Here is a 10,907-nt window from a genome sequence, read left to right as displayed (position 1 = left end):
GTGATATAATAAACCACACCAAAGATGTGATCCATCAGTGCAGGGTTAAATATTAATGTCTGGGTGAGTGGACGAGTGTTGGCCTGTTAGAGTGTGTTTTTGCAGGAAACAAGAAGCACTGGGATGTGACTAGGCCTGTTTGTTCAGTTCACCGCGGTCATTTATGATTGGCATTCACATAATTGCTCTTAACCCTTTAAGTTGCCAACAACAAACCATGTTACCGTGGCATCAGCTTGCTCTTTATATAGTGATGATATCGTCACAGAGAACATTCACAACATTTCTCAACCGGACTCTTGACGTCGGCCAGAGGAAAGTTCTAAAATGGTAGGATGTTTTAAATTATTTATTTGTCTGATGCATTATTTATAATACTGAACAAATGTACGTGACTTTTAATGAATGGTCTTAGTCTTCATGTATATTTTTGTCAACAATTAATTTGTCCCATATTTGATTGTCTTGGTTTTTGGTTTTAGGTTTGTGTTATGAAAATTAAAATAGAAAGCAACAAGAGATTTTTACTTTTAGTAGGTTTAAACATGCTTCTCATTTACACCCTAGCGTGAGTGCATCTCAGTCCATGTCGGTCAGGCAGGTGTGCAAATGGGCAATGCATGCTGGGAGCTGTATTGCCTAGAGCATGGGATCCAGCCAGATGGCCAGATGCCAAGTGATAAAACGATCGGCGGGGGTGACGATTCCTTTAACACCTTCTTCAGTGAGACCGGGGCTGGAAAACATGTTCCTAGAGCTGTCTTTGTTGACCTGGAGCCCACTGTCATTGGTAATGAAACTGATTCTCTTTGTATTATTCAATTCTACTGTGAAGAAGTGTCTACGTTTTTTCCCCTCAATTTAGCGTGCATCGAATCAAGAGTAATCTGACGTGAATATATGACGCGATTTGATTTTCCAGATGAGGTGCGCACTGGTACCTACCGCCAGCTGTTCCACCCTGAGCAGTTGATCACCGGTAAGGAAGATGCTGCCAACAATTACGCCCGTGGGCACTACACCATTGGCAAGGAGATCATTGACCTGGTGCTGGACAGGACTCGCAAACTGGTAAGACAATCTTGGGGTCAAAAGTTGGCTTTATCTTGGGTGTTGCATTAGGGTCTACAGCAGAGCTAAAGTAGAACAATCCTGGCCAGTGATTGTAGAATAACTCATGTAATCCTGCAGGCTGATCAGTGCACTGGGCTCCAGGGCTTCCTGATATTCCACAGTTTTGGTGGTGGCACCGGCTCTGGGTTCACCTCTCTCCTAATGGAACGGCTCTCTGTCGACTACGGGAAGAAGTCAAAACTTGAGTTTGCCATTTATCCAGCTCCTCAAGTGTCCACTGCGGTGGTGGAGCCCTACAACTCCATCCTTACCACCCACACCACCCTCGAGCACTCCGACTGTGCCTTCATGGTGGACAACGAGGCCATCTACGACATCTGCCGTAGAAACCTCGATATCGAGCGCCCCACCTACACAAACCTCAACAGGCTGATTGGGCAGATCGTTTCCTCCATCACAGCATCCCTGCGTTTCGATGGAGCCCTGAATGTAGATCTGACCGAGTTCCAAACCAACCTGGTGCCCTATCCACGTATCCACTTCCCTCTGGCCACCTACGCCCCAGTGATCTCCGCAGAGAAAGCCTACCATGAGCAGCTGTCTGTTGCAGAAATCACCAACGCTTGCTTCGAGCCAGCCAATCAGATGGTGAAATGCGACCCTCGTCACGGCAAGTACATGGCCTGCTGTCTGCTGTACCGTGGAGATGTGGTTCCCAAAGATGTCAACTCTGCCATCGCCACCATCAAGACCAAGCGTACCATCCAGTTTGTGGACTGGTGTCCCACTGGATTCAAGGTTGGCATCAACTACCAGCCCCCGACCGTGGTTCCTGGAGGAGATCTGGCTAAGGTGCAGCGAGCTGTGTGTATGCTGAGCAACACCACAGCCATCGCTGAAGCCTGGGCTCGTCTGGATCACAAGTTTGATCTGATGTACGCCAAGAGAGCTTTTGTTCATTGGTATGTGGGTGAAGGAATGGAGGAGGGGGAGTTCTCAGAGGCCAGAGAAGACATGGCTGCCCTGGAGAAGGATTATGAAGAGGTGGGAACAGACAGTGTTGGGGAAGAGGGAGAGGAAGAAGGAGAGGAGTATTAAAGGAATCCCTACACAATCTTGTCAAGAAACATCACAGATAGCTTTCACAACAGTATTTTCACTGTAACAAAATATTGTTTTATGTTTCCTATGCTCATTTGAAAGCTGTATTTGATATGTAGTTTATGTGCCTTTTCCCCCTCATATTTTACTGATATTGGAAGTTGTCAGTCTGTTTTTGTTTGTCTGTGTTCAGTGTATGAGCAAATCATCCACATGACTCATAAGGCCAACCACCAAGTGCATGTGACAGACCATAAAGGTTAAGGTGATATCTTTTAAAGACTTCATATTGACTTTTTAGTTGTTTGTTTATTTCACTGAGTTGGCTGTCATGAAACTCAGTTCATCAGCAAATAAGATATCCAGTTGCTAACAACAGTTACTAGTGACTAAATGGTTTAAATGTTACCACGCTAACAGCTTTTATTTTCTTGGTTTAAGCGCTCTGGAGTAAGAATAAAAGATTGGGTGGTTCTGTGCCACCTGAAGACGGCTTGTGTAATGTCTTTGTAATTCAACTGCCTGAAGACTAAGAGAATGCAAATGGTGAACACACTGAAAGGGTGCCATGGAAGCAATTAACAAAAGTTTTACATTCTATCACCTTTTTTCATGCCTTTAGATCATGAGTCAGTCAAGTCTGTTTCAGCATGCCTGAGAAGCCCTTGCACGGACTTGAAGTTTAAAATCATATTATACCAAACTGAAATTTGAAACATATCATTCATTGAATTAAATTACATAAATGTCACTTTAAGATCATTTCTAGACAAAAGTCTTTCAAGATTAAGGTTTAGCAGTAGATCTTAAGCAGAAAAACTTTAAGCTGTAAAAATGTCCACCTATTTCAACATAAAAACTTCACTTCAATAAGTTAAATCAGCTTGCTTGTACGAGTGATTTCAACATAAATTACATTAAACCGACTTATAAATCAAGTTGGATTTCATATAACATCCAAAAAAAGTTGAAATTGCTCAACTTATTTTGATGAGTTTATGTAAAACATAATTGCCATGACTTTCTGGTCATATAGAAAATTATGAAATTGGTAAAAAGGGACTTGGACTTTCTGTCTAGATTTATTTTTTATTTTAATATATTTGAAATATTTGTAGCACTTAATCCTTTTTAAGAAGGTTGCGAGGTGAGATTGAAAATAGTTCCAGACAAGGTAAATTCCACAAACAATGGTCTAATTTACATTGAAGATAATCTATTTGGATGCAAAGCAAGCACTTAACAGCTCATAATACATACAGCTCTTTTTATTTAACTTTTTTCAATAAATCTGCCCAAACCCTGTCTGACGCAGAAGGAATATAGACACATTTCCTCTAAAGCCAAATGACGTTTTATGGTCTCTCACATTCAGGTGCATAATAATAATATAATTTGAACTTGACCCTTTCATAGCTTCTTTTCTCTCATATGCTGATACAAATGTACTGCCCTCCACTTAAAAACACAACCGCCCTACCAGGCATTCCAGACATTCTCCACTGAGTCCTTCTCTAAACATTTAGACTTATCTAAGCCACAAAATCTCATGTGGGGAAAGAGTGAGAAAGCATTACTGCAGTCACAAGTGTTTGATGTGAACATACTGTACAATTACAATACTGTCTTCCAGAGAACATCTGATTAGGTTTCCTGCAGAGCAGATCTGGATACGTGACATATATCAAAGCGCAAAGTTTATGACAGATAAACGTGAGGTTGCAACATGTTTTCAGACCTGATTAAATATGTTCTGGTCTTTTAGTAACTTGGAAGATATCAAGTTTCAGAAATGATCTGTCCTTTAGGTGTCATTTAAAGATAAAGCCTATTTTTTGAAAGCAACATCTGGAAATACGTTTTATATTATTATGTGAAAGCAATAGGTTTTGTGAATGTTGATGAAACATGAAATGTTTTTAACAATATTGTGCTTGCTTACAATGTGACATAACAAAAAAGCTAAGTTAAGAGAAACGAATGTAGCAGGCGATTTCAGGCTTCAATGATTCTCGTGTGAGGGACCCAATCCTAAAATTTAAAATGCAGCTGTATATTTGTGTGTGTGTGTAAAGGCCCCATTTATACTGTGAAAAAATTACATTAAAAATAATTAAATATTATTTCTGAAATATTTAGTTTATATTATGTTCTTTCCAACTCACTTTTAATCTTATTATTTAATATTACATTTTTAACACTGTTTTTCTCTAAACTTGTTGACCAACCCCTTAGCACTCCCCTGAGTTTGAAAACCTAATTTATTGCGGTGCTTAGTTGTTTTGTTTTTTCACAGCAAGCATTTATTTTACATTCCCTGTACATTACAGTCCTCATTCACATTATATTGAAAATAACTTTACCAAAATCAACTGTTTGTGTTCCACAGATGAAATAATAGTTTGGGACAATATAAGAGTTAAATAATGACAGTTTTCAGTTTTTAGTGAACTATTTCTTTAAGTAAACTGTTCACAAAATTACATTAAAACCTTTGTAAGTCTGACTGAAATGGAGCCTAACATCTGTCTTTGTTCGGTGTGGTGATAAGGGTTTATAATGGATATTATCAAATATGTATCATAGAAACGGCCTCACTTAGTGTCCAATATTTGCGTAGGGTGTAAATCATTATTGTTATTTTTAATTATTGTTATTTATTTTTCAGTTTAAATAAATAAAAAAAAAACTCCCTTGTCTTACTAGGCATTTTCCATCCCCTCTCTGAATGGTTCGCTTCACACATCAAGTTCCGCCCAAACGTTCCCTCCTCTTCTTCTTCGTGTCCGCCAGAGCCAAGAGAGACAATGCGACCTCTGGAGGATGCAGCCTTCCCTTTGAGAAACGGACAGAGTTGCGACAACGGAAGTTCGGAGCGCTCGATCGTCACGTGATTCACGTAGGCCTCAAAATAGTTCCAGGAAGTGCATAGCGGGCAATTAGAATACATTGAGTTAGTGAGAAAGAACTGCGATTTTTGGTAATTAGTAGACTATAAAGTAATTTATTTACATTATTTATATAAATGTATGCGTAGTATACACATGTAGTTGTATCACTGTTGTTTTTAAAACATAAAATCCGCTAATATTTGAAGATTAATGTGGTCAGCTATCCTTACCTGCCATGTTAACATATTTTAGGTGGATGTTACCATGCTAAAAGTCCATGTTTGCTATATAAACGACATCGTGGTCTTTTACCAAGGTAACTTCAGCCTCTCTGTATAAATATAATGTGTGTGTGTTCTAACAACTTGTATGTTAGTCAAGTGCAATCACATCTTAATGTTCATTGTCGTTTTATTAATCTCATTGTAAATGTTAAGTTTGTTGTCTTTAAAAATTCATTCCAAATAAGTGAAGATATTTTAAGATTAAGTGGGATTTAATCTCGTTTAATGTTTTTGATTCTTGTGCACCCCTCGATTATTAATATTTATAAATATATTTGTAGTAATTTAAAATAACTTAAAACATTTTTACACATTTAATCATACATTTTTATGTATGTTGACATTTGTTATGCACTTATTTACATACTATAAAGCATGCTGTCTCCACAATAGTGTGCTGTGCTGCATGGGAGTGCTCCAGTCTCTCACAGAAATGAGTGTGAATGTATGGTTTCCCTACTGACATGGAGAGGAGAGAAAATGATGCATCACGTTTTGTTCAATTCACATTTATTTGTATAGCACTTTTTATTATACACATTGTTTCAAAGCAGCTTTACAGAAAATGAATGTTTATAAGAGTTGTGTTAACAGGTGTAACGGTGTCAAAGTAATGTTCATATGGCAGAAATGTTCTACAATTAGGCTATACAAATCATGCAGTTAAGTAATGCCATGTATTCAGAAACAATGAACAAATTAAAACAATGGTTACATGATTTGATCACGTTGATTACAACGCAAGGACAATGTAGCAGTTTTGTATGTTTATTCAGAGTCTGAGTCAGCTTCATCTGAAGTCCTCTCAAGGGCGTCATCTCCTCACAGGTGCTGGGTCATCTGAAGTCTTCATAAGAAGCTGGATAGTGGATACAGTCAGCTTCATCTCTATGGCGCTGATGAGCGCTAACTTCCGGGAACTATTGAGCGGCTCCCGTCATTGCTGTAAAAAAAAAAACGGTCCATTGGTGGAGAGTTGTCGCAACTCTCTCTCTCTCTGGCTCTGGCGTCCGCTAACTGCCGCTCCCGCCAGAGTGCAGCCAGAGCCCCGCCTCTCCTCCATCCGGTCGCGCGCCGCTATATAAACGTAGCCCGACCCCTTCCTCAGCAATCCTACCTTCTCTCTCCGAGTCCTTAACGTCGGTCTGAAGGAAATCTGAAAAAATGGTAAGATTTAATTTCACGTCTATTTTCAGTAAATAACACAGACGATTATTTTCTGTGTGGAAACCGTTATTTTACAGCTTGAGATTAACGTGTTTTGAACGAAATGACTTCAATGAGTTTTGTATAAAATATAAAGCACATCTCTGTCTTAAATATAAAACAGAAGCTATGTTAATTCGTTTAATCTTGGTGTTTACTGATATTTAATAGTATTTAAAGGCTTTGGGCGGTCGCGAGACAAATGCGCGCGCGCACGCTTAACGGCAGGAGCTTTGGGAAGTCTGGCGCACTTTCTAAAAACACGCAGAACAAAGAAAAATCAGCAAAAGCCAAAATTTATGTAGAAAATTGATAAACGTCCTCATGAGATACATATATTACTATTTAGAAACGGTATTAAATATATAAATGCTATAGCTTGGGTTTTTGTTAGATGCGCAAGAGGGTGGAGTAGCAGACACGTCAGAATTTCAAAGCCGCGGTAGAAGTCTCCAGTTAAGGCGCGCGATCAGATATCGCGCCTTTTTCTTCTACCGTTACTCGTTTCTTCTCGCTGAATAATACAGAAAACTGGGTGGTACACGTTGGGTGGGGGATGGGACCGGCCCTGCCCTGCCCTTTAGGCCTCTTCCCTACACTACAGTTATAAGTCACCGTCTGACTCGATAAATGCTTAAGTTCTGTGTTTCATATTTCAAAATGAACACTTGGCATTCAAAGAGTAGGAATGAGAATGAAAGCAAAATGGCTGTATTTTACACTCCCTATCCTTTGGGCCTAGTCAGCATTTTAAGCCTGCATGCGTTCATGCAGATAAAAACGACTGGAACAGCTGCAGTGTGGCTGGTTGGGAGATGGTAATGGGTATTGATCCACATGCTGACCAATTGATCTTCAGAAACCGGTCATCTTAGGCCACATCCACACGAAGCCGGAGCTTTCCCTATCCGATCTTTTTTCTCTCTCTTTGTCTCAAGAAATATCTGCGTACACACGAAACCGACACAAAACGATGTAGTATACACGCCAGACCAGGATGTGGCACTGTAACTCTGCCACAGAGAGACCCTAAAAACGGAGAAGACTTAGACAATGCACATAAACCTTGCGCGCTGTATACAAACGAACATGGAACAATACATTTATTAATCGGTGTTAATGTTAACGTTACTAAAAAGACAATCTGGGCACTGAGCATGTTTCAGACATAACATATTTTAAGTTAAAGGAAAGTACCTACCTATGTTTGTAATGTTAGGAATGTGCAATGTTACAGTGAAAACAACGTATACATCACTGCATTCAAACAAAGGCACCATTCAACAGCTTTCCATATGAAAAGAATAAACATCCTGCCCTAGCAGTCTGCCCCATTTCCTTTATGGACGTTGTGTGTTTGTGTGGATACCTGCTGTGGCCTCTTTTTCCAGGGGGTTAACAGAAATATGTGCAGTGACTTTATGCTTTCTTTAATGATGCCTATTTATTTGATACATTTAAAGTAATATTTAATTGATGTGATCTCGCATAATTTTTCTTCCAAGCATTTTCCAAATTGCTATGGCTAATCATATCTTTTTTTCTTTTTCTTTCCCCCCTCTCTCTTTCTACAGCGTGAATGTATTTCCATGCACGTCGGCCAAGCCGGAGCCCAGATGGGCAATGCATGCTGGGAGTTGTATTGCCTGGAGCATGGGATCCAGCCAGACGGCCAGATGCCCAGTGACAAAACCATTGGAGGAGGTGATGACTCCTTCAACACCTTCTTCAGTGAGACTGGAGCTGGAAAACATGTCCCAAGAGCGGTCTTTGTCGATCTGGAGCCCACCGTCATTGGTAATTATTTCTTTAAAAAAATTCTTTCTTTTTTTGTTCCCAGCTGTAAAATTTTGACCTTCGGAGCAACTTTAGGTGTTTTGGTTAGCTTGCAGTTAAAAGAAGTTCCTCCTCCTTTTTTTCAGATGAGGTGCGCACTGGTACCTACCGCCAGCTGTTCCACCCTGAGCAGTTGATCACTGGTAAGGAAGACGCTGCCAACAATTACGCCCGTGGGCACTACACCATTGGCAAGGAGATCATTGACCTGGTGCTGGACAGGACTCGCAAACTGGTAAGATGCCTCTTAATGCCACCGTCTTCTCTATAAACTGTATTTATTAGTTGGGAAGTTCACAGAACATAAACGTTCACTCCAAAACATACTAGTGACTAGGTAACAAAATATCAGTGAATTAAGTTATAATTGCTATGATGTTGTTATTATAATTGATATATTTCCCATCTAAACATTCACTATTTTGTTTGTAGGCTGATCAGTGCACTGGGCTCCAGGGCTTCCTGATATTCCACAGTTTTGGTGGTGGCACCGGCTCTGGGTTCACCTCTCTCCTAATGGAACGGCTCTCTGTCGACTACGGGAAGAAGTCAAAACTTGAGTTTGCTGTCTATCCAGCTCCTCAAGTGTCCACTGCGGTGGTGGAGCCCTACAACTCCATCCTTACCACCCACACCACCCTCGAGCACTCCGACTGTGCCTTCATGGTGGACAACGAGGCCATCTACGACATCTGCCGTAGAAACCTCGATATCGAGCGCCCCACCTACACAAACCTCAACAGGCTGATTGGGCAGATCGTTTCCTCCATCACAGCATCCCTGCGTTTCGATGGAGCCCTGAATGTAGATCTGACCGAGTTCCAAACCAACCTGGTGCCCTATCCACGTATCCACTTCCCTCTGGCCACCTACGCCCCAGTGATCTCCGCAGAGAAAGCCTACCATGAGCAGCTGTCTGTTGCTGACATCACCAACGCTTGCTTCGAGCCAGCCAATCAGATGGTGAAATGCGACCCTCGTCACGGCAAGTACATGGCCTGCTGTCTGCTGTACCGTGGAGATGTGGTTCCCAAAGATGTCAACTCTGCCATCGCCACCATCAAGACCAAGCGTAGCATCCAGTTTGTGGACTGGTGTCCCACTGGATTCAAGGTTGGCATCAACTACCAGCCCCCGACTGTGGTTCCTGGAGGAGATCTGGCTAAGGTGCAGCGAGCTGTGTGTATGCTGAGCAACACCACAGCCATCGCTGAAGCCTGGGCTCGTCTGGATCACAAGTTTGATCTGATGTACGCCAAGAGAGCTTTTGTTCATTGGTATGTGGGTGAAGGAATGGAGGAGGGGGAGTTCTCAGAGGCCAGAGAAGACATGGCTGCCCTGGAGAAGGATTATGAAGAGGTGGGAACAGACAGCGTCGGGGAAGAGGATGAAGAAGGAGAGGAGTATTAAATTGAAGGCTTGCTGACCCTTGCACAACCTAGCAAGAGAACACATGCCCGACTTAAAAAATATAGAAAATGTTCTGTTAAAAACCCACATTCCATGAAATAAAATTGTTCCTCTTATTCGGTTGACCTTTTCAATAAAAATGCTTAATTAATCTGCTGCCATTGTCTTTTTTTTTTTTTTTTTTTTGGTCTCCAAGTATATTTGAGTGTGACTGAGACACTGAGCCTTGCCAAAACTTAGCTTAAAGTAGCTAACATGTGGTATTGTGATAAGTTAGCAACCATGTTATGTCTACAGTGTTGCTAAGAGAAAAGGGAAGAAGGGTTTTCACACGTATGCAAAAATGGGGTGTCAGCATTATTATAAAACCACTCCAGAGTTTGTTTTTAAATAACACGTATCTACACACGATTGTGAAGGGTCTAAGCCTTTAAAGTTGTTCAAATGAAGTCCTTAGCAATGCATATTACTAATGAAAAATTAAGTTTTGATAACGGTAGAAAATTCACAAAATATTCAATACAGTCTTCCCACAATTATATTTGTCTTCAAAACTAAAATGAAGCATTCAAGCCAAATCCTCTAAAATAATCTTCAAGATCATGAGAACTACGTTTAGTCAAACTGGGAAATGTTTGACTCATTTCTCTATATTCAATGCCATGGAACCAAACTACATAATATTCTCAACGCAGTCAGGCTAATCTCCTTACCCAGTCTCCTGCTTTGGATATAGTTTACAGATTAAACATGCACTAACGATGAATAGGGTTATGTGTTTGTCTTGCATGTGAAACAGGAGAGCCGGATCTCTGCTGGGAACAAACACACCCAAACCTCCAGTGAATCACACAGGGGCCACACACGCGAGCCTCTGTATACACAACATACAACTGTGTGCTACCAGACCAAGTATTGTTTATATAATATATGAGAATAATAACTTGGAGAACTGGCAGACAAAATATGACTTTTTGTAAGCCTGTAAGCCTATTTTCTTCCTGTGCCTGTTTGACATGTGGATAGAGTGCAGACGTGGTTTAAACGCTCATGGAGTGTATGGTACAAAGTGGGCCTCTGCTCTGACTCCAGTTGGCACTCAGCT

General features: G+C 40.8%; 2 protein-coding genes across 2 annotated transcripts; both read left to right on the top strand.

Moving 5' to 3' along the window:
• Window positions 1-209: 209 nt before the first annotated feature.
• On the top strand, window positions 210-2,667 carry LOC131542213 (tubulin alpha-1A chain-like). The gene is made up of 4 exons (XM_058778664.1): window positions 210-330; window positions 568-790; window positions 923-1,071; window positions 1,192-2,667. Exons 1-4 carry the CDS (start codon window positions 328-330, stop codon window positions 2,170-2,172), a joined length of 1,356 nt encoding a protein of 451 aa, XP_058634647.1. The 5' UTR covers window positions 210-327; the 3' UTR covers window positions 2,173-2,667.
• A 3,691-nt stretch (window positions 2,668-6,358) lies between these two features.
• On the top strand, window positions 6,359-9,953 carry tuba8l4 (tubulin, alpha 8 like 4). The gene is made up of 4 exons (XM_058778665.1): window positions 6,359-6,517; window positions 8,131-8,353; window positions 8,479-8,627; window positions 8,825-9,953. Exons 1-4 carry the CDS (start codon window positions 6,515-6,517, stop codon window positions 9,800-9,802), a joined length of 1,353 nt encoding a protein of 450 aa, XP_058634648.1. The 5' UTR covers window positions 6,359-6,514; the 3' UTR covers window positions 9,803-9,953.
• Window positions 9,954-10,907: the final 954 nt, after the last annotated feature.

The sequence above is a fragment of the Onychostoma macrolepis genome, chromosome 06 (assembly GCF_012432095.1).
Source record: "Onychostoma macrolepis isolate SWU-2019 chromosome 06, ASM1243209v1, whole genome shotgun sequence".
Lineage (NCBI taxonomy): Eukaryota > Metazoa > Chordata > Actinopteri > Cypriniformes > Cyprinidae > Onychostoma > Onychostoma macrolepis.
Note: the sequence above shows the minus strand (reverse complement) of the source record. Positions and strands in the feature narration are given on the sequence as shown.

Bases quoted from the DNA above. Each gene is read 5' to 3' on its own strand.
- LOC131542213 (XM_058778664.1), top strand. The intron at 791-922 runs GTAATGAAACTG...TTGATTTTCCAG, and splicing joins CCTGGAGCCCACTGTCATTG to ATGAGGTGCGCACTGGTACC. The intron at 1,072-1,191 runs GTAAGACAATCT...GTAATCCTGCAG, and splicing joins TGGACAGGACTCGCAAACTG to GCTGATCAGTGCACTGGGCT.
- tuba8l4 (XM_058778665.1), top strand. The intron at 8,354-8,478 runs GTAATTATTTCT...CCTTTTTTTCAG, and splicing joins TCTGGAGCCCACCGTCATTG to ATGAGGTGCGCACTGGTACC. The intron at 8,628-8,824 runs GTAAGATGCCTC...TTTTGTTTGTAG, and splicing joins TGGACAGGACTCGCAAACTG to GCTGATCAGTGCACTGGGCT.